Here is a 27,489-nt window from a genome sequence, read left to right as displayed (position 1 = left end):
ACTTTATTTATCCAGTTCTTCACAAAAAATACAAAAACCCACATATTAGACAAACACTAGAGACATAGTACAAATAAAGTGATTTATTTCACATACTGTTCATATGACTGACGGAATAATGGTAAGTGCATAAAGTGCATTCAGAAAAGTCATTTTGTGATCAGAAGAACTGGACCCCCCCAAATAAAAACCCTTTACAGTATGCAGTGGGATATCATTTATAAATGTATCATTTAAACATCTTTAATAATAAATTGGCATAAATCTATTATGTCATGACTTGAGCCCCTATAAAAATGGATACAACCAGATTTTGTTAAAGAAAATACTACAAAACAAAGGCATCACACAGATCCATGCAGAACTATAGATACGAGTCAGTGATAAATCTCAATCTATCAATCATAGTTTGTTTAAAACAAAATCATCCCATACATGATGATATCATCATGCTTCACCTGGTTGGAGTAAAAACACTGCATGACTATGTGATGTACTGTAGTAAGAGTATCCTGAGGCATCACGATAAAAATATTGTGCATTGTAAAACTGGAGACTGCTAATGGAGAATCCTTTTATTAATACAAAATTAAAAGTTTGGTGTTCCCCAAGGATATGTTCTAGGGCCACTTCTTTTTTTCTATACTTGCAGTAAAACATATAATTTAACTGGTAATCATATTTTGTGTGTGTGTGTGTGTGTGTGTGGTTTTGTGGTTTTTCCTGAAGCTGCTTAAAACGGAATATTACATTCAAGTGGTTCCTTCATCAGACACAGTGAATTCAACATCTTTCCATAAACACAAACATGCTCAACTGTTCTTGATGATCACAGAAAACATCTCACAAGACACATATCTAGTATTTGCTCAGTTGAAAGACAGATCAGGATAGATCACCATGCCCAGTGTGAGCAGCCCTTCCACCTTCCACACTTCCATTTCTGTTTTCAAGCATTAAAGAATGCATTTAGTTGTGTCCTGTACAGGAGCCTTCTATAACCTACAATGATATGAGGAAAAAAAACATTATTTATGATTAAACATAATGATTAGAAAGTTACTCAAATTTAGTTTACTAAAGTACACAGCAAATTTCTGGAGTGGAATATTCTGGAGTTAGACATAAACTTGGGTAAGAGTTAATTTTTGGGAGTTTATTTTATAACTTAGACTACAGTTGGTGTTACGGGTACTCTAAAGTGGTGTAATATTTTGGTGTTTATAAACTAAGTGTTGAGGATCCTCGAGGAGTCAACTTCCCCTGGTATTGTTTGGTCTACATCTTTAATGCACCCAGCTGCTGTGAGGAAGGTAAAAATGGCATTTTATTTTTTTTTTTAACTATTTCTTATGCTGTGAGGGCTTTTCAGAGAAACCTGTGCTTGCTTGGAAGTAGTAGCCTAGTTGTGAAGGTATTGTATTATTAATCAAAAGTTTATGAGTTTGAATCCCAGGTCCACCAAGCTGCCTCTCCTGGGTCCCTGAGCAAGGCTCTTAACCCTCAATTGGTCAGTTGTACAATGCTGTAAGTGTATTTGTGTTTGTATTGTTATTTTCCAGTGAAACCATACAAATATATGTTAAGTATGGCAAGATTCACACCCATGTAGAATATATTCATAATCGTAATCATATAAGTATGAGAAATATATAATCATGAGAAATTAGAAAAGTACATGATCAGAAAAGCTTTCTGGACCTACATGTTAGTTATACTAAGTTTCTGAGTTCCCAGAGTCCTCAAAAATGCTCTTTTATCTTAGATTATCCAGATATTACAGATTATCAGAACTATTAGTTGTGTATAAAAAGGAGACAACTCACTTTAGTTTTTCCAGTCTGTAGTCTTTATGTTGTTGTAGAACTGAAAGTTTTTCCCGTCCAGTGTTCCCTGGTTGGTTCCCAGTTAGTTGCAGCTCTTTGAGGTGTGATGGGTTCAGTGCAAGAGCCGACGCCAAAGCAGTGCAACCGATTTCAGTGACAAAACAGTATGACAAACTAGAAAAATACACATTTAATTACACTTCACACAAGTCTCCAAAAAGTGTAAGCAGTTACTGTATAAAGTTTTGTGTGAAAATTGTCCACATTGAAAAGTACACTATCTATTTCCCACTTTCACCAACCTCTAAGCTACTGTTTTTTCTTTAAAGTACTTTACGTTTCAAGTAAGAATAAAAGATTAATTGGGACTAAGATTTCTTTTCTATTTATGAGCAGCGACGATATTGTCTTTCTCCTGCAGGCTTGCATTGGAGGCTAATGGCTTTTGTCCATCAATTAGCATCAAGCTAACTCCATCATTATTATCTTGAAAAAAGCTAATCTGTAGGATTTACAATTTGTGTCATTGGTATCAAAAACAATACAAGAATACATCACCAAAAGTTAAACTAGAAGATTCCTTTAAATGTTAATCATGCTAGAGTCGCTGCAATACTCAAGAGGCTAAATTTAGACATAAAACATGCATTAGCTTCTAGATTTGCGGTATGTGGAACCATTTTCCCTGATCAATTTATTTAATATTCCCCTAATATTCATTTATATTTGAAAGCTATTTGTTAAAAAATCCTATTTATAGAATTAAATTGAATTCATGTTCACCTTAGTTTTTCCAGCCTACAGCAGGGTTTGCTTAGATGATCTGAGATGTACTGTACTCCAATGTCCCCAAATTTATTCCTGTTCAGACACAGCTCAGTCAGGTGAGAGGGGTTTGAATTCAGAGCGTCAAACAGCGAGCGGAAGCCGTTACTGGTGATGCCACAGTCTGATAAACTGTATATAGAAACAGACAGATATACAGTACACTATGTCAGCTAATACAGCTCTTTTTTTGTGATCAAAACACTTTTCGTGAACACAAGAGCTAGTGTCTTTTTACTCATGTAATGCATTTCTAACACAAACACAAATAGTTGAAGAAAAGTCAATATTTATTCTGACACTTTGGGTGGTATAAAACGGTTTAGATAAATCTCCTACTTTAGAACGCTCAGTTTACAGGACGGATTCCCCAGGCCTTTAGAGAGCTGTTGTACTCCACGAAAATTAAGAGCATTTTTACTCAAATCCAACTCAATCAAACTGGAGTTATTTTTCAGCGCCTCAGCCAGGTATGGGCAGCATTGACTGCTTAGCTGACAGCTATAAAGCCTGGTGAGAAATTGTAAGTTTCACTTTTAATAAAATATCAAAATAATTTTGTCTAAGATAAATTACATTAAATTGACTGTTTAAAAGTATGATCTAGCGCTCACTTTAATGTCTCCAGCCTACAGTGTGGATTTCTCAAAGCATCAGAGAGGAGGATTATTCCTGATGTTCCTGATGCACCCAGGGGATTGAAGCTCAGGTCAAGCACTCTTAGCTGTGAAGGGTTTGAGTTAAGGGCTGAGAAAAGGGGACTGCAGTCTTCTGCTTGAATAGCACAATCAGACAATCTGCAAAAAAAACAAAAAAAAAACAAATAGAATTAAGAATATAGACAAATAAGTATAGTCTATAAATGTTTTATGTAGATATAATATGGAGGAACCATTAAAAGTCTTATTTTAAACATTATAACAAAGGGGTTTGCTTTTAAAAAAGGGTTTAAGTAACTATTTTTCTAATTTTTAAATTATCCAGCACACTGTAATGGTTAAATTATTTATCTTAGGGGAGCACTGGCAATATTAAACAGAAATGCTTCTTTGTGTTAACAACATTAACTTACTCCAGAATTTCCAGTTTACAATGTGGACTTTGAAGACCTTCAGAAATAATTCTTATTCCAGACTGATGCAAAACATTACTACCGAGTTTCAGTTCTCTGAGGCTTGACGACTTTGAGCTGATGGCTGTGGTCAGAGCTCGAAAGCCTTTGTCCAAAAGGTTACAGTTTCTGACTCTGTAAGACAAATCAGGAGACAAAGCTGAAACATAGGAATCCTTCAGAAAATTATTATATTCATCTTCCATGGGTTGCAGAAAACTTACTCGGCTGTTCTAGACAACTTCACAACAGGCAACATTCTTTGAAGGCATTCGTCTGAATTGTCCATGCAGTATTTCCTCAGGTCATAGACATCTAGTGAGTTTCCTGAGGTCAGCAACACAAACACCAGAGCAGCCCACTGTGAAGGTGAGAGCTTGGTTTTGGCAAGGCGTCTGGATCTCTGGAACTCTTGTATCTCCTCCTCGAGAGAAAAGTCATTGAGTTCATTAAGGCAGTGAAACAGGTTGATATACTTCTCTGGATCAAGGCGCATCCTGAGCCGGATTTTGATGTACTCGATTGTCTGTTGAACACTTTGCGAACTGGATTCTGATGTCTGTGTTATCAGCGCTTGCAGCAGAGCCTGGTTGCTTTCCTGAGAGATGCCAAGCAGGAAGCGGAGAAATAGGTCAAACTCCCCACTTTTACATTGCAAGGCTTTGTCCACAGCAGTCTTGTGAAGTTCAGCGAGGGACATACATGTAAATTTAATGGCGCACTTTGTCGGATTCCACTGGTGAAGCACAGTATTGTTCCCTCTGCTGAAGTCTATGTGCACATACAAAGCTGCAAGATGTTCCTGGATACTTAAGTGTACGAAGCAAAACACCCTTCCTTTACTCTGGAGAAGATCGAACTCCTCTCTGAAGATTCGGGTACAAACTCCTGAGTTCACGACTGCATCATTGACGTTGATGCCACACTCTTTCAGGTCGTCCTCATAGAAGATCAAATTGCCTTTTAGCAACTGTTTGAAGGCAAGTTCTCCTAATTTAAAAATCATCTCTTTGTCATCTCTCTGTTCCTCGTTATACTTTTCCTTTCTAATGTGAGTCTGAATTATGAGAAAATGTGTGTACATTTGAGTCAGAGTCTTGGGAATTGATTTGCCCTCCGCTTCTTTTAACAACTTCTCTAAAACAGTTGCTGAAATCCAACAAAACACCGGTATGTGGCACATGATATAGAGGCTCCTTGACAACTTTAGTTGTTTGATGACATCATTGGCCAGGTTTACGTCGCTGATGCTCTTTCTTAAGTACTCTTCCTTCTGAGGGTCATTAAATCCTCGGATCTCTGTGACCTGACTTATCCATTCATAAGGAATTTGACAAGCTGCTGCTGGTCTGGAGGTTATCCAAATGAGTGCAGAAGGAAGAAGATTCCCCTTGATGAGGTTTGTCAGCAAAACATCAACTGAGGTAGTGATATTTACCTCACTAACAACCATACTGTTTTGAAAATCCAGGTGTAAACGATGTTCATCCAGACCATCAAAAATGAACACAATGTTTTTTGTCGTGACATTCGCAATCTTTATATCTTTTAGCTGTGGAAAGAAATAATGAAGCAGATCCTCCAGACTGAACCGCTGGTCCTTCAACAGGTTAAGCTCCCTGAAGGGAAGTGGGAATATGAAATGGACATCTTGATTCGCTGTGCCTTCAGCCCAGTCCAGAATGAATTTCTGCACAGAGATTGTTTTTCCAATTCCAGCAACTCCCTTTGTCATCACAGTCCTAATGACTCTATCTTGTCCTTTTAAGGCTTTGAAGATGTCGTTGCATTTAATTGGCTTGTCATCTGTTATCTGGTGAATCCTTGATGCTTCTTCAATCTGCCTCACTTCATGTTCATTATTCACTTCTCCACTTCCTCCCTCTGTGATGTAAAGCTCTGTGTAGATGTCATTGAGAAGTTTTGAATATCCCTGTCTTTGTAGGCCATCAGATATCTGCTGAAATCGATTCTTTAGACTGGATTTTAATTTTATGTATGATTCTTCTTCAGGTGAGAACCTGTAACATAATGTATATTATGTAGCACACAATCACAGTACAAAAAATCCTTAATAAATATATAACAAGACGGTAGCTTACTTTTGAGAGTCATGAGCAGAGTTAATCATGTTTTCTGAAATTCCAGTTATGTTTGTCATTGGCTTGTTTAGTTGAATCTTGGTACTATTCCTATTTTTGAAGAAAAAATGTAAACAATACAGCTGTTAAAAAGGTAAGAATAATCATATTTATTACCATATCTCGAGTCTCGGGCCGGCCACGACTGAGGTGCCCTTGAGCAAGGCACCGAACCCCCCCAACTGCTCCCCGGGCGCCGCAGCATAAATGGCTGCCCACTGCTCCAGGTGTGTGTTCACGGTGTGTGTGTTCACTGCTGTGTGTGTGCACTTTAGATGGGTTAAATGCAGAGAACAAATTCTGAGTATGGGTCACCGTACTTAGCCGTATGTCAAGTCACAGTCACATTATCATATTAACCATACTCACATTTTTCTACATTGTTTTTACATAGTGCACTTTTTCCGCTGCTATTCTTGACTTTTCTTTGAAAATCTCTGATGTCTACTTCTGGCACACTTACCAAAAAGGAACTGGTCTTAATTCTGATAGAGGGTAAAATAAATAAGAACAGTTCAGTGCCTGTCAGATCATTGTCCATTGGCTGAGGACTTCCCACCCAATCGAAAGTTAGAAATCAGGTATTTTCCCTTTTATTTTTTATTTTGGCTAAAATAAAATAATCAAACTTTTGCAAGACCCAAATTTGGAAACAGGATGAAAACAGGCTTAAATATGTGTGATAGTAACCTGTATCAGTCTGAAAGCTATACAATGATCTCCAACAGTTCTCAACCAATTTGAACATCAATGAGAGATGTTAAACTGATTTGTCAGACAGCATCCCATTATTAAAACAACACTTCAGGGAATATCTTTTGGAAAATCAGTTTCAGAGACTTGAAGAATTACAGGGCGACTGCTCACCAAATGTTTTGATGTAAGCTCTAGGGTATAGCATTCCCAGTCAGATATTGGAACAATATGTTAGACAGCACTATATGCCAGTTTAGTGATTTTACATGATTGATGGACCTTCTGCATATTGCACTTTAAAGAATATGATCATTTATCTTATCCTGTTTTTTAAGTGTCGTGCTCATAAATGCAGCTGTAACACCTTTGTACTTATGTATGCACTGTAGGTTAAAGTCTTTCAACTTACACAAATTGAAACCAAAATAAATTTGTCAGGATTAATGGATGAAAATCAGTGCCAAACATTAATTCCCGAAAGCATATTGGTTAGCACAAAAAAAATGACATGAGTGTTCACCGAATGATTTCATGAAAATGACAATTATGTAAATTAAATGATATCGCCTTCACAGTCTGATATTGGAGGGGGCACGGTGGCTTAGTGGTTAGCACGTTCGCCTCACACCTCCAGGGTTGGGGGTTCGATTCCCACCTCCACCTTGTGTGTGTGGAGTTTGCATGTTCTCCCCGTGCCTCGGGGGTTTCCTCCGGGTACTCCGGTTTCCTCCCCCGGTCCAAAGACATGCATGGTAGGTTGATTGGCATCTCTGGAAAATTGTCCGTAGTGTGTGATTGCATGAGTGAATGAGAGTGTGTGTGTGCCCTGCGATGGGTTGGCACTCCGTCCAGGGTGTATCCTGCCTTGATGGCCGATGATGCCTGAGATAGGCACAGGCTCCCCGTGACCTGAGGTAGTTCGGATAAGCGGTAGAAAATGAGTGAGAGTGAGTAAGTCTGATATTGGAGTGAGACCTGAGGAACAATATTTGGAAGAATTGTGTGTATCCCTTCAGTGTACTTCCTGGTAAATAGAATTACAAAGCTCTATGGTATACTGTAGCATTCCCAGTAAGATATTGGAACATTAGATTAGGTAAACGACACCTGAGGAAAAACATGTCTCCAAAACATAACTGAACAGAACTCCTACCTGTGCTCAGTAGATTTGTTCAAAGAAATTGGTTGTTCCATAGACCAGTCACTTTTAACAGACACACAGCTGGATGGTGAAGTGTGTAATCTTTTCTGTTGAATTGCCCTTAACATGAACACGAATAGTGTCAAAATAGTCGACAGTTCTAAAACAAATATATTTAATAACTTGTGTGTTTTTTTTTTACATGACTGATGGACCTGCTGCATATTAAGTGTCATGTTCATAAATGCAGCTGTAACACCTTTGTACTTATGTATTCACTGTAGGTTAAAGTCTTACATGGGAACTTGTGATGTTTCATTTTGAAACTTCAGTGGAGAGTTCATTGAATTATCACTTTTCATCGACAGACAGCTTGGTACAGGTGAAGGTGGTTTTACTCTGTAAAAAATACATACAATAGATTAGATTTAAATGTATAATGTATGCACATCATTCAAGGAAATCAATTAGTCAATCAGTCAATCAATCTATCAATCTATCAATCTATCTATCTATCTATCTATCTATCTATCTATCTATCTACACAAGCACAAATTACATTTTTGATTTAGCTTCTGAATTTCTTTGAAATACTTGCTGACCAAAAATGAATGTTAATTTAAAACATACTGTAAGTGAAACTAAGTTTGCATTAAAGAAATACTGACAGGAACACCACCCAACCAACCCTAAGAACCCAAAATAAATTTGTCAGGATTAATGGACGAAAATCATCCCCAAACTATCACTCCCAAAGGCATATTGGTTTGCACACTCAAAAAAAACAACATGTAACTATGCATACGTTGGCTTAGTGGTTAGCACGTTTGCCTCACACCTCCAGGCTTGGGGGTTCGATTCCCTCCTCCGCCTTGTGTGTGTGGAGTTTGCATGTTCTCCCCGTGCCTCGGGGGTTTCCTCCGGGTACTCCGGTTTCCTCCCCCGGTCCAAAAACATGCATGGTAGGTTGATTGGCATCTCTGGAAAATTGTCCGTAGTGTGTGATTGTGTGAGTGAATGAGAGTGTGTGTGCCCTGCGATGGGTTGGCACTATGTCCAGGGTGTATCCTGCCTTGATGCCCGATGACGCCTGAGATAGGCACAGGCTCCCCGTGACCCGAGGTAGTTCGGATAAGCGGTAGAAAATGAGTGCGTGAGAGAACTATGCATAGAGGACATGAGTGTTCACCGAATGATTTCACGAGCATTAAATTATGTAAATGAAATGATATTGCCTTCACAGTCTGATATTGGAGTGACACCTGAGGAAAAATATTTGGAAGAATTGTGTGTATCCCTTCAGTGTACTTCCTGGTAAATAGAATTACAAAGCTCTATGGTATACTGTAGCATTCCCAGTAAGATATTGGAACATTAGATTAGGTAAACGACACCTGAGGAAAAACATGTCTCCAAAACATAACTGAACAGAACTCCTACCTGTGCTCAGTAGATTTGTTCAAAGAAATTGGTTGTTCCATAGACCAGTCACTTTTAACAGACACACAGCTGGATGGTGAAGTGTGTAATCTTTTCTGTTGAATTGCCCTTAACATGAACACGAATAGTGTCAAAATAGTCGACAGTTCTAAAACAAATATATTTAATAACTTGTGTTTTTTTTTTACATGACTGATGGACCTGCTGCATATTATCTTATCCTGTTTTTTAAGTGTCATGTTCATAAATGCAGCTGTAACACCTTTGTACTTATGTATTCACTGTAGGTTAAAGTCTTACATGGGAACTTGTGATGTTTCATTTTGAAACTTCAGTGGAGAGTTCATTGAATTATCACTTTTCATCGACAGACAGCTTGGTACAGGTGAAGGTGGTTTTACTCTGTAAAAAAAACATACAATAGATTAGATTTAAATGTATAATGTATGCACATCATTCAAGGAAATCAATCAGTCAGTCAATCAATCAATCTATCAATCTATCAATCTATCTATCTATCTATCTATCTATCTATCTATCTATCTATCTATCTATCTATCTATCTACACAAGCACAAATTACATTTTTGATTTAGCTTCTGAATTTCTTTGAAATACTTGCTGACCAAAAATGAATGTTAATTTAAAACATACTGTAAGTGAAACTAAGTTTGCATTAAAGAAATACTGACAGGAACACCACCCAACCAACCCCAAGAACCTAAAATAAATTTGTCAGGATTAATGGATGAAAATCATCCCCAAACTATCACTCCCAAAGGCATATTGGTTTGCACACTCAAAAAAAACATGTAACTATGCATACGTTGGCTTAGTAGTTAGCACGTTCGCCTCACACCTCCAGGGTTGGGGGTTCGATTCCCGCCTCCGCCTTGTGTGTGTGGAGTTTGCATGTTCTCCCCGTGCCTCGGGGGTTTCCTCCGGGTACTCCGGTTTCCTCCCCCGGTCCAAAGGTAGGTTGATTGGCATCTCTGGAAAATTGTCCGTAGTGTGTGATTGTGTGAGTGAATGAGAGTGTGTGTGCCCTGCGATGGGTTGGCACTATGTCCAGGGTGTATCCTGCCTTGATGCCCGATGACGCCTGAGATAGGCACAGGCTCCCCGTGACCCGGGGTAGTTCGGATAAGCGGTAGAAAATGAGTGAGTGAGATCACTATGCATAGAGGACATGAGTGTTCACCGAATGATTTCACGAACATTAAATTATGTAAATGAAATGATACTGCCTTCACAGTCTGATATTGGAGTGAGACCTGTGGAAAAATATTTGGAAGAACTGTGTGTATCCCTTCAGTGTACTTCCTGGCAAATAGGAATACAAAGCTCTATGGTATAGCATTCCCAGTAAGATATTGGAACATCTGCCAGTACAGTGAACAAATATAACACCTGAGGGAAAACATGCCTCCAAAACATAACTGAACAGAACTCCTACCTGTGCTCAGTAGATTTGTTCAAAGAAATTGGTTGTTCCATAGACCAGTCACTTTTAACAGACACACAGCTGGATGGTGAAGTGTGTAATCTTTTCTGTTGAATTGCCCTTAACATGAACACGAATAGTGTCAAAATAGTCGACAGTTCTAAAACAAATATATTTAATAACTTGTGTGTTTTTTTTTTTACATGACTGATGGACCTGCTGCATATTATCTTATCCTGTTTTTTAAGTGTCATGTTCATAAATGCAGCTGTAACACCTTTGTACTTATGTATTCACTGTAGGTTAAAGTCTTACATGGGAACTTGTGATGTTTCATTTTGAAACTTCAGTGGAGAGTTCATTGAATTATCACTTTTCATCGACAGACAGCTTGGTACAGGTGAAGGTGGTTTTACTCTGTAAAAAATACATACAATAGATTAGATTTAAATGTATAATTCTGAATTGATCAGTTCCGTTTTTGATGACAAAAAGCAGGTAGACACCCGACCTTCACACTCATATGGGCCCATTTCAAAACCGTGGCCATTAACATGGAGTACTCTCCCTTTGGTGTTACAACAGTCATTTTATACACGTTTAAACTTCTAAAGTCTATCCAGATTTTGTGTGTATTAAAGGACATTTTTCAACCGCTGTTGCCTGTGAGTCTGTAACAGCTTAAATGTATCTAAATGAAAGAAATGCAATTTCAGCACTTTCTTTTTATCAAACTTATAGATGAAAGTTATCTATGAATATCTTTAAAAAATAAAGTAATGTTAATAAATAGATATTTGGGAAAACTTTTTAGCTTTTTAAACCAGGAGTGCATGTCAATGGAAAACATTTTATAAAGAAAACAGTCTTACGAGGATCTATTGGTTTCTATTGGTTTCCACAAGCAGACTCATTCTTGACCTAGCGATTTAGACCCATTAGAGAATAAATGCAAAACTAATGATCTCCTAGCCTTACCCAGGAGTGCTTGATGATCCTTCCTGAAACTTCAGTGGAGAGTTCATTGAATGGTCACTTTTCATTGACAAGCAGCTCAATACAGGTGACAAAGGTTCTACGCTGTAAGAGAGGATCAATACAGGAGGATTAATACATGAGACAATATTAACATCATGAAACATCATACTTGGCTCCATTTATTTTAGAAATCAGAACAATGCGTTACACTTAAGATGAAGAAATATTATTTACTGCATTAGGTGAACTTTACATTAGTTAACAAACACCATTCTGCCTCGCATTAACTCACTCTCTCTCACTCACTCATCTTCTACCGCTTATCCGAACTACCTCGGGTCACGGGGAGCCTGTGCCTATCATAGGCGTCATCGGGCATCAAGGCAGGATACACCCTGGACGGAGTGCCAACCCATCACAGGGCACACACACACTCTCATTCACTCACACAATCACACACTACGGGCAATTTTCCAGAGATGCCAATCAACCTACCATGCATGTCTTTGGACCGGGGGAGGAAACCGGAGTACCCTGAGGAAACCCCCGAGGCATGGGGAGAACATGCAAACTCCACACACACAAGGCGGAGGCGGGAATCGAACCCCCAACCCTGGAGGTGTGAGGCGAACGTGCTAACCACTAAGCCACCGTGCCCCCCCTCGCATTAACATTTTATTCATTACACAGTTAATGTTCAGTATTTATTTAATATTCAAACAGAAACTGATATAAGCATCTATTACAGTTTTTCTCAATTGCTAAAACACTAAACCCTATTGTCTGAACCAAATGCTCAGTTGCCTGAACCCACTGATTGAATCAATCACTCTTTTGGTAGTGATGTTACCAGTGACATCGAAGCTTCGAGGCGTGTGTCAAAAAGATGAACCGATTTTCATTGAAGCTTTGTATCGAACCTTGATTCGTTTTGGCAAAATCACGTGACCAATGATGTCCGAAGCTTCAGTTCACACACACCCACGTGACCTTCGTTATCTGATTCAAAGGTTTAAAATTGTGCGCGCCCTCGTGTTGTATTGGAGTATTACATGGAATCTATTGCTGTTTAGGAGAGCTTATTGTTGTGAGTTGTCAATGGAGCCTGTTACAAAAAGATCTGAAATGTGGGAACACTTTCATTTGATTTCGCCCAATAAGGTGGATATATATGGTTTTGTTGTGAAGCCTATATTTATATTGGGCAATTATACGATTCAGTGTAACATTTAATGTCGTATATTTTGTCATATATATTTATTGGATAGTAGTAATAAGTTGAAAAATGAAAAGGAATGCAAGAAAAGCCTTTTGTGCACCGCTTAATAGCATGATCCTTTTTAATGGTTCACACTGTATACTTTTGAGACGAGGTCTATCCTTAATCTGTTTTTAGGTCCAGTGTTTGATTTGCTCCCAGCAGCTGGCCTATAATAACAATAATACATCATCCAGGTTGAGGCATTTTTGTGCAAAGCATGATAGTGCCAGATCCTCTGTCCAAGATGTAGCCAATAGCCAAGGTTAAAGCCTACTTTTAATTTTATTCACTTGTTTCAGTTTTAATTATTAAAATAATTAAGTGGTTTAAAAGTGCTGCTGTTATTTTATTATTATCAAAATAGGAGCAAAGTCTCTCTCTCTCTCTTAATTTTAATGTAAGTGTGCTTTATTGGCATGACAAAAACTGTACATTTGTATTACTGTACTGCCCTTTATCTCAAACGCCTTGCTCGAGTATGCAGTCAGATAACGCCCCCCAAAGACGACAGACTCAATAATGCTTTTCAAGATTTACTGCTGTCCATGGAGTAACGTAAAACTGTAAAAATACAAAATAAAGAACTCTAAGCTTACATATTCAATAATATGTTTACATAAACACAGCAAAGACTCTCCACATTCCTTGTAGCTAGCATCAATTATTTCCAGAAACAGATTATGCCATTCACGAAAACAAAGAAAGATAAATTAACATCTGGCATACAAAATATAACAATTTGCTATAAATATAATTGGAAACTATAATGTAGCAATATCTACATACCGAAAGTGCCTTCAAACCAACTTAAATCAAGGAGCAGTAGCCATGACCGCATGCTCTTCCCTGCTGCCGCTGCAAAACTAGACTCACGTCTGTGACGTCATCATATAAGGACTTAAACAACAATATGCGATACCCCATTTGAACAGAAGGGGTCACTCTAGACCAACATTTAACCAAACAATACAAAATGTTCGTAGAGAACAGCACACTCCCCGTCTGGGATTCGGGGAATACCAAACCCTTTCAATTGAGTTTAAACTTGAATAGTCTATTTAGAATCTTCATGAATTAGGAGTACTATCTCGTTGACAGGTCTCATAAACAGTTTAGGTCCATCTTTCCCAATGACCTTTACTTGCACTTTCCGTACTTGCCCATCTTGGCTGGGGTAAGTTTCCGTTATGATGCCCAGGGGCCAATAGTTCCGTTTGGACTGAGAGTCCTTGAGCAGGACTATGCATCCTTTGGAGATGTTGGGTTGCTGATGGTGCCATTTTCGTCGCTGCTGTAGAGTAGAGAGGTACTGTTTACGCCATCTGTCCCAGAAGGTATTTGCAAGGCTTTGCACTGTGCGCCACTGTTGCTTGTACAGATCAGGTTTTCCGAAATCCCCTGTCGGAACGGAGCTAGTATCAGTCTTTTGGGTAAGTAATGTGGCAGGTGTTAGGATGAAAGGATCTGCTGGATCGGTTGACACGGGTATCAGTGGCCTATTATTTATAATGGCAGTGACTTCAGCCATGAAGGTGGAGAGTACCTCGTGTGTGAGTTTAGAGGACTTTATCTGTAGAAGCATAGAATCCAAGATCCTGCGCGCAATGCCGATCATCCTTTCCCATGCGCCCCCCATGTGAGATGAATGCGGAAGATTAAATGTCCACATGCAGCCGTGATCTGACAAGAATTGTTTCACCGCCTTTTCATTGACATTGGAAAAAATCTGCAAATCTTTACAAGCTCCAATGAAATTAGTGCCTCTATCGGAGCGAATCTGTTTCACTGGACCCCGGATTGCCAGAAACCTCCTTAAAGCATTAATGAAACTGGAGGAGTCCAGGGACTCGATCACTTCTATATGAATCGCTCTGATGCTTAAACATGTGAATAGGACTGCCCATCTTTTGCTTTCTGCGCAACCGCCTCTCGTCCTACGGGCAGATACAGACCAGGGACCAAACACATCTAATCCCACATGTGTGAAGGGAGGCTCTGTGCTAAGCCTGTCGATAGGCAGATCTGCCATCTTCTGAGTCTCGCAGCCCCTCCTGAGTTTGCGGCATATAACACAGGAATGGATGAGATTGTTCACACGCCTTTTGACTCCAATTATCCAATAGCCCGCAGATCTTATCGCCCCTTCGGTGAAGTGTCGACCCTGATGATGCGTCTGCTCATGAAAGTGTCGTATTAGAAGCAACGCTACATGATTCTTGCCGGGTATGATGAGGGGTCTTTTTTCCTCAGAACTTAGATCTGCTTTATCCAAACGACCTCCGACCCTCAACAATCCACTTTTATCAATGAAGGGATCCAGACTTCGAATTGTGCTAGTTTTAGAAAGTGGTTCATTCCGTTTAAGGTGCTGCAACTCGTCAGCATAAGTTTCCTGTTGTGCTGCTCGTATGACAACTTCTGCGCTCTGGAGTATTATGTCGGCATTTAAAGGAAGTTTGCAACAGTGCCATCCTTTGCATACCTGAGAAGTGTCTTTTTGACATTGCTTATAAGAGCGTGCAATATGAATCAGCTTCCCAACAGCTCTGACTAGCCGGCTCCAGTCTGAAAAGCGTTCAAAGCGATTTGAGACAGTGGTATACAACACTGTAACCTCTGGACGAACTTCTGAATCTCGACCAGGATCAACAAGTGCAAAGGATTCCTTAGGTAAGGTCCCTGCTTTTGGATGATGTAAGAATGGTGGTCCGCTGAACCATATGGTCTCCTGCAATTTGGTTGGAGCTATTGGTCGTGTTGCAACATCAGCTGGATTCTGCTGTGAGCTCACATACTTCCATTGTTCTGGATTGCTGCTGTTTCGGATTCTTTGTACACGGTTGCTTACGTAGACATGAAATCTACGTTTCTCGTTGTAGATATATCCGAGGACCACTCGACTATCCGTAAAGAAGGTAATCTCATCAAATTTGACAGCAATCTCTGCAGTGATTGTTTCCATCATGTTCACAGCTAAGACGGCTGCACAGAGTTCCAGACGAGGTATAGTGAGCTCTGGTTGTGGCGCTAACCTTGATTTGCCTGCGATGAACCCCATGTGACAGCTACCATCCGAGTCGACTGTTTTCAGGTAAGCAACTGCTGCGATCACTCGCTCGGAAGCATCAGAAAACACACAGAGCTCCTTGGACTTAGCTTCTGACAGTGATGTGGGCCCGTAGCTTCTTGGGACTTGTACATGTTGCAGTTCTTGCAATGACCCTCTCCATTTCTCCCACACTTTTCGTTTGTTTGCGGGTAAGGGCGCATCCCACTCAGCAACATTCTCAGTTAGCTCTCGCAGTAGTACCTTGCCTTGAATCGTGATAGGGGCCACAAATCCTAGTGGATCGTACAAACTGTTGATTACAGACAGCAATCCACGCCTAGTATAAGGTTTACTATCCTGTTGGACATGGAAATTGAAGCAGTCTGTGTCCAAATTCCAAAGCAAGCCAAGACTTCGTTGCATAGGAAGTGAGCCAACACCTAAATCCAGTTCTTTCAATGAATTTGCGTAATCCTCAGATGGGAAAGCTCTCATAACCTCCTTGCTGTTTGAAGCTAATTTGTGCAACTTCAAATTAGACTCAGCCAACATGTTCTGTGTCCTCTTTAGAAGGTCTATGGCCATCTCTGAGGAGGGTAAGGATTTCAATCCATCATCCATATAAAAGTCCTGCTCTACGAACTGTCGGGCGTCTTGACCGAATTCCTTTTCTCCTTCTTGAGCTGCACGACGGAGACAGTAAATGGCCACTGTCGGAGAGGGACTGTTTCCAAATACGTGTACCTTCATACGATATTCCGTGACCTCTTTCTCTGGGTTATTTTCTCGAAACCAGAGAAACCTAAGGTGGTTCCTGTCTGCAGACCGAACTTTGAAGCAGTGGAACATTTGTTGTACGTCCACTGTGAAGGCAACAGGCTCTTTGCGAAAACGCATGAGGACTCCAAGGAGACTGTTGTTGAGGTCAGGACCCGACAAGAGAACCTTGTTCAGTGATGCACCTTTGCATTGAGCGCTCGAGTCAAAGACCACTCGGATCTGGGATGGCTTTCTCGGATGGTATACGCCAAAGGAAGGTAAATACCAGCACTGTTCATTGGGACCAACTGAAGGAGCTATTTCTGCATGGTCATTTTGAAACAATCTTTCCATAAAGGCTACAAAGTCCTTTTTCATCTCGGGCTTCCTCCTGAAAGATCGTAGAAGCGAATTGAAACGTTCCGCAGCTTGTGGACGATTGTTCGGGATATACTGCCTTGGCTGTCTGAATGGGAGTGGTGCAACCCATGAATTTTCCTCGTCTTTATAGACTTCTCGGTCCATGATCTGCAGAAACTGTCTGTCCTCTATTGACAGAGCTGTTTTCTCATCGTCTTTTGTCCTCTGAAATACATCCAATCCTGTTAGTCCTTGAGTCTCCTCCTTGATAAGAGACTTGGTGAATGATACGCTTTGGAACCTATCTTTTATAGTGTAATTGTTAGGACACGGGTGAAAATATGTAGACTGACCATTTTCCATAATGTTGGTGTGGTAACTTTGGATGAAGGTAGGCTTATGAACTTTCCCAAGGCACATGTCTCCAACGATGACCCATCCTAAGTCCAACTTTTGCGCAAAGGGAGCATTCGGTGGGCCGTTCACCTGCTTATGGGCTTTGTGGACTCTGATCATATCTCTGCCTAACAGGAGAAAAATGGGAATGTGATGGTCTGGCTCTGGAATGTACCTCGCAAGATGTTTTAGGTGTCTGTGGTTCCTAACCACTTCTGGAGTGGGGATTTCGGAACGATTGTCCGGAATTTCGTTACACTCAAGGAGCACTGGTAGGCGCAAGACTATGCTTCCGTCAAAGGATTCTACTTGAAAGCCTCGTGCTTGTCTGCCTTCAGTTTCGACTGTGCCTGCGCATGTTTTGAGAGTATAGGCTACACTACACTCGGTAATGCCAAACAGATCGAAGAATTCTGATCTTGCCAGCGATCTGTTACTTTGATCGTCTAATATAGCGTACATTTTGACTGCTTTCTCACGGTGGCTCTCAGGAAATACTTTCACTAGACAAACCTTGGAGCATGAGCGTGGAAGTTGACTGTCTCCGCATACCTCCGTGCAAGCTGAGGAAACCTCGGATTCCACAGGTACGTCCTCACTCTCTTTGTGATCTTCTGAAGTAGGGAATTGTGGTTCTCTGGTCCATGGTGCTGGACCTGGATGGAGTGCTGCCATGTGGGAAATGCTGTTGCATTCTGAACACTTGACAGCCTGATCACAGTTCTTTGCCATGTGTGCTATGGAGCTGCAACATTTGAAGCATATGCCTTGTTGTTTAAGCAAAAGCTTTCTCTCTTCCATAGGTTTCATCCTGAATCCTCTACATCTGGACAGAGGATGAGGCTTATTGTGTATGAAGCACTGTTTTGCTGGGTTTACTTTATTTTTTAGTTCACTGGCAGCTGACGAACTTTCAGAAGAGACCTGAGTCTTGTGTGTGGCGACGGCTCTGCGGAAAACCGTTTTGTTTGATTGTCTGTTTGGTTTGGACGATTCTTCCTGTACTGCTGTGAGGAAGAAGCTTGGATCGTTGCGCATTTTAGCTTGCTGGCACACGAAGTCTACTAGAAACCTGAATGGTGGAAAAGAGACTCTGTAGTCCTTTTTGTACTTAGATCCGGCTGTGAGCCATTTTTCTTGTAAGCTGTACGGTAATTTCTGTATTATGGGATTCGCTCCCCGTGGTGTGTCTAGATAGGAAAGACCCATCAAATCGCCATCCTGCTTAGCTGCTTGGATCTCCATGAGCAGATCTCCCAGCTCACGCAATCTGTGATTGTCTCTGTTTGATATTTTTGGGAAGCTCTCCAGTTTCCCAAATAGAGCGCTTTCCACCATTTCCGGCGAGCCATACGTTTCATAAAGTCTGTCCCAAATCAAACTGAGCCCATGTAGTGGATGATTAATGTGCACAGCTCTGATCCGTTTTACATGTTCGGCTGACTCGCATCCCAGCCATTTTACTAGCAAGTCCATCTCCTCGCTAGGTGAGAGGTCAAGTTGTTTAGTGACATTTATGAAGGATGCCCGCCATGCTCTGAAAGTTTCTGGACGATCATTAAACTGTGTTAGGCCGGTGGACACTAATTCGCGTCTTGCAAGAAACTTGACGACATCAGACATTTGGTTATCTGCATGAGGATTGCCTTGATACGGTCCAACTCGTAAGGGTGTAACTGACTGGGTTGGAGAATAGTCGAATGTCACTCGCCTGTCTCCGCTCCTTTCCTCGTTGCCTTGAAATGCCGAAGAACTTGAGTGATACATATCCTGAGGTAACCTGAAATACGTGTCATGATGGGCTGAGCGTGTAAAGTCTATATCTGTAGATTGTGGAATGGTAGGGTACCGCGCGCCCTCTGTATTGACAAACTGAGACTTGGGTGGTGTGCCATAAAGACTATGCTGCCCTTCCTGCTGTAGCACAGTAGTCTGTGTTTGTTGCGATTCGGAGACGTTTGTGCATCCGTTATCATGAAATGGCCCATCTAGCACCGGCATTTGTATGTCCACGACTCTATCTGCTTGTTCCGCTAAGTAAGCCTGCGTGCGTTCTTGTATGTCCTCTATAGGTAACTCTATTATACTCGAATTTTCTCTACTTTCTTGCTCTGCAGCTGCTTCTAAGGCCTCGGCCTTCGCTTGTATAGCTGCCACCTTTTTTTCCAGCCTTAAAGTGTCTAATGATTCCTGAAGCTGTGCTTGTTGTATTTTCAGTTTGCCCTCTTTCTTCGCAAAAGCTATTTCCGCTTTAGCCGTCTCGGCCTCTGCTCTAGCCATCGCAGCTGCGGCTGTGATTACAGTCGATGAGCCACGTGAGTGCTGTGACGAACGTGATGCATTAGATGCTTGCCTCTGTAATCCAGACTTGCAGCTTGACTTAGACATTGTAGAAGAAAAGGTCACCTTATGAGCTGCCTAGCTCCCCGCCGTGGAGTTTGATACTGGAGGTCGATCACCGAAGAGCTTTCGTTTTACTGTACTGCCCTTTATCTCAAACGCCTTGCTCGAGTATGCAGTCAGATAACGCCCCCCAAAGACGACAGACTCAATAATGCTTTTCAAGATTTACTGCTGTCCATGGAGTAACGTAAAACTGTAAAAATACAAAATAAAGAACTCTAAGCTTACATATTCAATAATATGTTTACATAAACACAGCAAAGACTCTCCACATTCCTTGTAGCTAGCATCAATTATTTCCAGAAACAGATTATGCCATTCACGAAAACAAAGAAAGATAAATTAACATCTGGCATACAAAATATAACAATTTGCTATAAATATAATTGGAAACTATAATGTAGCAATATCTACATACCGAAAGTGCCTTCAAACCAACTTAAATCAAGGAGCAGTAGCCATGACCGCATGCTCTTCCCTGCTGCCGCTGCAAAACTAGACTCACGTCTGTGACGTCATCATATAAGGACTTAAACAACAATATGCGATACCCCATTTGAACAGAAGGGGTCACTCTAGACCAACATTTAACCAAACAATACAAAATGTTCGTAGAGAACAGCACAATTACCAAAGCATTTGCAGCTGTGTTGCATACAAATAGTACAAAAAGTTAAATTTAAACAAAGTACATTGTGCATAATTATAAGTAAAATAGTAAATTATAGAAATACAATAAGAACGTACATTATTGTATTTAATATATTGATTCATTTATTTATTAATCTATCCTTAATTTGTCAATCCATTAATTTTGCTTCTAAAATGAATACGTTGTTTGGTTGTGGAACATTCTGTGATAGCACTTTCCCCAGCAGAGGTCCTCATCGAGCTCTGATTTGAAAAGCTTCGAGTAATGAACCTTTTTCTGATACAATTGGGTTGAAAGCTTCATTGCTTCAAGAAAGCTTCAATTCTTTTGGCAAAACCATAAGCACTTTTCACCTGATTAGACACAACTTGCCAACACATTTTCATTGTGCTGCATAATGGTGAACACATGTGAAAAAAGTCAAACACAACTAGATTTGTAAAGTTCGTCGAGACAAACTTTGATGTTGGCTTTGACGGTGCAAGTATTCGCAAAGGCCGGTGCTTTTTGGAGGCGAGTGGACATAAGGGTTAGTGTTACTTTTGGAGGCAAGTGGACAGAAAGATTGTGAAAGCTACTGGACCGCTAGGGTGCCAATACTTTTGGAGGCGAGCGGACATGAGCATGTGACATGATCCGAATACCCATGAGGCAGTTCCCCTCATTGTGCTGAGTGTTTTGATATGTCACATGTCCATGTTGTGCAAATTTTTTATTTTCACGTGATGACACGTGACGACACGTGACGTGACGTGACCATAACACACGTGAGGCACTTCCCCTCATTGGGCTGAGTGTTTTGACATGTCACATGTCCGTGTTGTGCAAATTTTTTATTTTCACGTGATGACACGTGACGACACGTGACGTGACGTGACCATAACACACGTGAGGCACTTCCCTTCATTGTGCTGAGTGTTTTGATATATGACATGTCCATGTTGCGCTAATTTTTGATTTCGCTTATTTTGGGGGCGGGGCTACACGTGACGTCACGTGACGTGACCAAAATACACGTGGGGCAGTTCCCCTCATTGTGCTTAGTGTTTTGATATGTCACATGTCCATGTTGTGCTAATTTTTGATTTCGCTTATTTTGGGGGCGGGGCTACACGTGACGTCACGTGACGTGACCAAAATACACGTGGGGCAGTTCCCCTCATTGTGCTGAGTGTTTTGATATGTCACATGTCCATGTTGTGCAAATTTTTGATTTCGCTTATTTTGGGGGCGGGGCTACACGTGACGTCACGTGACGTTACCAAAATACACGTGGGGCAGTTCCCCTCATTGTGTTGAGTGTTTTGATATGTCACATGTCCATGTTGTGCAAATTTTTTATTTTCACGTGATGACACGTGACGTGACGTGACCATAACACACGTGAGGCACTTCCCCTCATTGGGCTGAGTGTTTTGATATGTCACATGTCCATGTTGTGCAAATTTTTGATTTCGCTTATTTTGGGGGCGGGGCTATACACGTGACGTCACGTGACCAAAATACACGTGGGGCAGTTCCCCTCATTGGGCTGAGTGTTTTGATATATGACATGTCCATATTGTGCTCATTTTTGATTTCGCTTATGCTGGGGGTGGGGCTACACGTGACGTCACCAGTATACCCGGTGGGGTGCCAATACTTTTGGCAAAAAGTGGCTACTGAGGGTTTGGACATTTCATGTCAATACTGCAGTCATTAAGGGATTCTACTTATTATTATACTGCATAGAACACAGGAGAGAAGCCGTGCCTGAGCTCTGCGCACGCTGCGTGTGTGAAAGCTTAGAGGAATTTTAGGAATTCCCCATTCAAGTCTATGGGACGTTCCATCGTCGACTACGGGAAAACCGAAAGTTCCGTCGGAACGCCGAGTCCGGAACTTTGTCCGGAGTAACGTCCTAAAGAACCTGTCCGAGTTTGGTGTAAATCGCTCGAAAACTTGCCGAGTTATAAACCTCCAAAATTTATAATGGAAGTGGATACGAAAAAAGGCCACTTTGAGCTTCCGTACCGGGAATGCCGGAATTCCGATCGCTTAGAAAAGTAATAGCAACAAACTTCAGACCAGGGTCTACGACATATCCGAATTTGGTGCATGTGGCTCGAAAGCCCTAGGACGAGTTACTCTTGATAAATTTGTGGCTAAGAATAATAATAATAATAATAATAATAATAATAATAATAATAATAATAATAATAATAAGCTTATAAAGGAAATCAGAATGTTGGCTTCTACAAAGCCAACATAATTAAAGCACAGGTGTCACCACTTGAACACAACAACTCAAAATTGATCACATTTGTGGCTAATAATGTGAGGGATCATATACAGCAAGCCAGTTCAGAGAGCACTGGTTTGCGAGACCCTACAATGGATAGAAGTCTGAGAGGAAGAGTTTGTGTGAGAGGAGGTCGAGGTGGTCAGCGAAGACAAAGAACAGTAATATCTGATGAAATCAGAGCTACTGTGATTGACCATGTACTTGTCCATGGTATGAGCATGAGGGAGGCTGGACAAAGGGTACAACCAAACATCAGTAGATTCACTGTGTCCACCATAATCCGAAGATTTAGAGAAGAGAACAGGTAATTACCTTTTTTTGACATTATAGTACAGTATGTAAATGTTGACAGCAATTACTGTATGACGTACTATACTGTATACTGTACCACAGTATACTGTAAGTAAATCTATGTTTCAGTACATCACTGTACCAATGTACTGTAGTATTGTAATGGAGGGTTGGTCTAACTGTTTGTTAGACAGTTAGATATATATTCCAACCTAGTATTCCATGTATATTTTTTGTAACTCCATGTTCTCTTTTTGTAGAATTGAAAGACTGCCACATGGGGGTGGGAGGACAGGTATGTTCTCCCCACACCAAGAGACCCTAATTGTTGATATGGTCCGTGAGAACAATGCCATTAAACTGAGTGAAATTCAGCAGATCATTGAGGACCATGTAAATTTTGAGGGTATCAACAGTGTCAGCCTCTCTACTGTTGATCGTGTCCTCAAGCGCAACAGACTGCGCATGAAACAGCTATACAGAGTGCCCTTTGATCGCAACTCAGACAGAGTCAAAGAGCAAAGATTCCAGTATGTACAGGTTGGCATATATCCAGAACACATTCAATGTTGATTACTCTAAGTAGTGATTTACTGTAGTGGCCTAAATCATTTTTTCCGTATCACTCACAAAACTACAGTATATCTATTTCTACAGAGGGTTCTTCAACTGGATGCAATGGAAAGACCCCATGAATACGTTTTATCAATCTTTGCCTTCCACCGTACTCCCCTTTTCTAAACCCCATTGAGGAATTCTTCTCCTCATGGTGGTGGAAGGTATATGAACGCCAACCTTACACCAGGGTACATCTCCTGCAAGCCATGGGACTTGCCTGTGGTGACATAGGTGTGGAGGCATGCCAAGCCTGGATACGGCATGCCAGGGGTTTTTTCCCCAGTTGCCTGGCCAGACAAAATGTGGCCTGTGATGTGGATGAAGTCCTGTGGCCTGACCCAGTACAGAGACATGATGCTGTGGCTGAGTGACGCACTTACTTGTGTATTTTTGTACTTTATTTTTTACATGGGCTTACTGTACACAAGTGGCAAACGCATAAGATTTCTGTTTGTTTTTACAAGTGCTACGTGTAAATGCACAAGATTTGTGTTGTCTTTTTGTACAAGTGCTAAATGCACAGGTTTTTTTGTTTTGCAACATGCATTTAGCCTACAGTGAACAATAAACATTTCTCCAGCTTCATGTCCTGAGCATTGTGTTTTCTATTTTTCTACGTAGTGTTTAGTGACTGTTCTGTAGAGATTTTAGTTTTGATTGACTCGGGGCACGATTTGACAACATAGTTCAGTTTTGAGCACAGATTGAACTGTTTTGAGGTGAAAGTTTGGTTTTGGCAAGGAGAGTCTGAGGTTTTGTGAATGTAGCTTGAGAATTGGTTTTTGTGTTCACAGTTTAGAGAAAAGGAGAGCAGCTTTCAAGAAATGTGTCTTAGCAATCAAGAAAAACTGTAACATTGGAATACATGCACAGTTGTACAGGTGTTCCTTTTAAAGTGGACAGTGAGTGTATATTAATGCTGTAATTAATTGTTGGTTAAGACGCTAGATAATGTAAGCTTTATGAAAACCAACACTGCATCATTTTAAACACTATAATTTCGTAATAGTGTTAATATATAACTGAAACCTCTGACCTTTATTTGATTTTATGCACTGTGGCATGATTGAGCAGATGCACAAGTTTCTTTAATAATATTGTTTACGTGAAAATTAATTGTACTGATAGAAATCATTAAATTAAATGCAAGTAGCGTGAAGGAATGTTTTGGATGAAACGACTCATCAGGTGGGCATAATGCTGAAGGATGGCCAATGGAAAAAAAAACATCCTAATAAATTAACTGTGATTATTAAAATGTGAACATTTTATACTCTGTTGTTGCTCTTTGTTTATTTTGGCTTTGACTTGTTCATTGAAGCACAATCAGATCCATGTGAGTTTAATCTCCAGGTTTGTGGTTCCCCCTGAACAAAACATGATCTGTTCACGCTCAATTTCGCAAGACATCCTCTTCACATAAAACAATGTGAATACAGCTTTATTTCCATATTATCAGTAATAAGTTACAAAAATTACAGCTCATGTTTTAAACATTAAAAATTCCTTTGCATTTTAAATGGAATTTGAAACATGGTAATTTGATGGGAAAAAAATGATATTTAAAGACTTTAAACTTTTGTTACAAGAATAAATATTGAACATTAAATCCACCAATAAAGACATGAAAAATGTATAACAAATGTTGTAGCTATTTCTACATATACTTTTAGCAAAAAAACAAAAAGAAATCACTTTTAACTTGTCCATTTCTTACAAGTGAATATCTTACTTTCCCCTGTTTTCCATTGCTCTTATATTGGCAACTTAACTATTTACCGATATTTATGCATTATGCAGGTAATGTGTATATCAGTAAAACGGAAATAAAATATTCCAAACAAATGACTTTACAAAAGAAAGTTATGACATTCTAGATTTCAGATGCAGGATAGTTTAAAAAAAAAACAGATGAATTTGTAAGACATAACCTCCGCAGGTAAGTGTAAATCAAATGTACGTCATTAGAAATTTAATGCAAATCTGTGCAAAACAGTGTAGGCTATGAAAATGATTCCCTAGCCTTACCCAGGAGTGCTTGATGATTCTTCCTGAAACTTCAGTGGAGAGTTCATTGAATGGTCACTTTTCATTGACAAGCAGCTCCTTACAGGCGAAGACGGTTCTACACTGTAAATAAAAATTCATACATGAGACACAATATGAACACCATAAAGCTACACACTTGGCTCAATTTCTCTTACATTTAAAATTAAGAAATATTATTTACTGCATTAGGTAAACATCACCTTAGTTAACAAACGTAAACATTAATGCATTACAGGTAATGTTAAGAGAGTAACTAAGCATCGGTTACTACATCCATGTTTTAAAATAAATTATATTAATTCTAAACATTGATAATCATCAGAAGTTGCAAGGTGTTAACACGAACATGATTCCGCCTAACGTTAATACTGATATTTTTATTTAAATATTGTATGTAGTTAATATTCAAACAAAGATCCACTGATATGATCATCTATCTATTAACATTACTGGTGATACACACACACAGACACACACACACACATACACACACACACACAGCTGTATCAGGTGTTCCTATTAAAGTGGACAGTGAGTGTATATTAATGCATTACAGGTAATGTTAAGTCATTGAATTACATTGTATGTAATTCAATGGTAAAAAGGTTGCTTTAAAGACTCGCTTCTCACACACAGAATCGGCTTGGTGTTTATTCATTGTTATTTTGCAATCTTCCAGCTTGCTCTGGAGAACATTTTTAAATGGTATTTGATTCATTGCTGCCATTCTGTGTAGAGACACACCAGAACACAGCATGACGTCATCATAAAAACAGCTGAAACACGTTAACACTTTGAGCACAGATAAAGTGCTGGAAGAAGAATCAATGCAAAAATGACTCCAACAAAGTAAATCCTCAGAGTAACCATAATGTGTCCATAAATAGTTTGTCACACAAAAGACTAAAAGAAAAATTCACATTTTAGCTATTTAAATATATACAATTTCCAGAAAAGAACAAAAAGGTTCATGCTCACTTGAGGGCTTCCATTTCTCACAAGGGATGATCTTATTTTTCATTATTTGGGATTAATCCTACTGGCTCCATTGCTCTTAGGTTGTGGCTGTATCTGTTTCATTTCCCCTCTTAACTCCACCCAGTCATCATGTGACTCTTCTCCTTCTGTAACTCTTTAACTCTCATGTCTCAGCTTGATGAAAATGCAAACCAACAATGTTCAAACAAACATTATAAGGTTCTCTCTCTCTCTCTCTCTCTCTCTCTCTCTCTCTCTCTCTCTCTCTCTCTCTCTCTCTCTGTGTGTGTGTGTGTGTGTGTGTGTGTGTGCTCTTAAATAGTTTATGTAGCCAATAGTTTGTATGCTCACAAACACTGAAATGTTTTTTCCAGGTTCTAAACAAGAAAACTAAACTGGTAGAACAGGTGAAACAAATCCCAAAGGTAAATTACGGTAAGTAAAGTAAGATGACATCAATGATCTCAGAAATGTTTTAACTGGTTTCTTCTGTCAGTGTTAATACTACTGAAAGAGCTTGATTGATTGATTTAAAGGTGCAAAGCAAGAGATTATCCTCCCACAAGTTATACAAATGACTTCAAGCAAATATTAACAGTCATGGCTATTGTAAAGTGCCAGATTCTTCTGCCCTGTTGTGTTAATGTTATTTATATTCCTTAAGTTGTGTTTTTATTTCATTTATGAGATGGAAATTGCACTGGATTTAACGTGTGCATACATCTGCAGAAGAATTGGTTAAAGAAGCGCTTATTGTTCTCTTTACCTTTGTTCAGCAATGAAAAGGA

General features: G+C 39.9%; 2 protein-coding genes across 6 annotated transcripts; one reads left to right on the top strand and one right to left on the bottom strand.

Annotated features, from left to right (window-relative positions):
• On the bottom strand, positions 1 to 26,840 carry LOC132857618 (NACHT, LRR and PYD domains-containing protein 12-like). Of its 5 annotated transcripts, XM_060887567.1 has the most exons (17): positions 26,702 to 26,840; positions 25,703 to 25,804; positions 11,602 to 11,703; positions 10,939 to 11,040; positions 10,636 to 10,743; positions 9,481 to 9,582; positions 9,181 to 9,288; positions 8,038 to 8,139; positions 7,753 to 7,860; positions 5,865 to 5,954; positions 3,987 to 5,783; positions 3,724 to 3,897; positions 3,266 to 3,448; positions 2,991 to 3,161; positions 2,610 to 2,783; positions 1,827 to 2,000; positions 1 to 1,002 (listed from the first exon to the last, which is right to left on the bottom strand). In XM_060887567.1, the coding sequence occupies exons 1-17, from the start codon at positions 26,713 to 26,715 to the stop codon at positions 996 to 998; spliced, it is 3,618 nt and encodes a 1,205-aa protein (XP_060743550.1). In that variant the 5' UTR covers positions 26,716 to 26,840; the 3' UTR covers positions 1 to 995. The 5 variants fall into 5 exon arrangements, 3 of the variants coding, with proteins under 3 accessions (XP_060743550.1, XP_060743551.1, XP_060743552.1); XM_060887568.1 differs by lacking the exon at positions 11,602 to 11,703; XM_060887569.1 differs by lacking the exons at positions 25,703 to 25,804; positions 26,702 to 26,840 and adding an exon at positions 13,649 to 13,723.
• On the top strand, positions 22,855 to 24,045 carry LOC132858487 (uncharacterized). The gene is made up of 4 exons (XM_060888868.1): positions 22,855 to 23,069; positions 23,317 to 23,596; positions 23,714 to 23,780; positions 23,906 to 24,045. The coding sequence occupies exons 1-4, from the start codon at positions 22,855 to 22,857 to the stop codon at positions 24,043 to 24,045; spliced, it is 702 nt and encodes a 233-aa protein (XP_060744851.1).
• Positions 26,841 to 27,489: the final 649 nt, after the last annotated feature.

The sequence above is a fragment of the Tachysurus vachellii genome, chromosome 15 (genome assembly GCF_030014155.1).
Source record: "Tachysurus vachellii isolate PV-2020 chromosome 15, HZAU_Pvac_v1, whole genome shotgun sequence".
Lineage (NCBI taxonomy): Eukaryota > Metazoa > Chordata > Actinopteri > Siluriformes > Bagridae > Tachysurus > Tachysurus vachellii.
This window is presented reverse-complemented; position numbering and strand designations above follow the sequence as displayed.

Excerpts from the sequence above, each read along its gene's own strand:
- LOC132858487 (XM_060888868.1), top strand. The coding sequence starts at position 22,855 with ATGGATAGAAGTCTGAGAGGAAGAGTTTGTGTGAGAGGAGGTCGAGGT. Across the intron at positions 23,070-23,316 it reads AGATTTAGAGAAGAGAACAG|AATTGAAAGACTGCCACATG; the intron begins GTAATTACCTTT and ends CTCTTTTTGTAG. Across the intron at positions 23,597-23,713 it reads AAAGATTCCAGTATGTACAG|AGGGTTCTTCAACTGGATGC; the intron begins GTTGGCATATAT and ends CTATTTCTACAG.
- LOC132857618 (XM_060887567.1), bottom strand. Across the intron at positions 11,704-25,702 it reads GAATCATCAAGCACTCCTGG|CGTAGAACCTTTGTCACCTG; the intron begins GTAAGGCTAGGG and ends CCTCTCTTACAG. Across the intron at positions 9,583-10,635 it reads AACAAATCTACTGAGCACAG|AGTAAAACCACCTTCACCTG; the intron begins GTAGGAGTTCTG and ends TTTTTTTTACAG.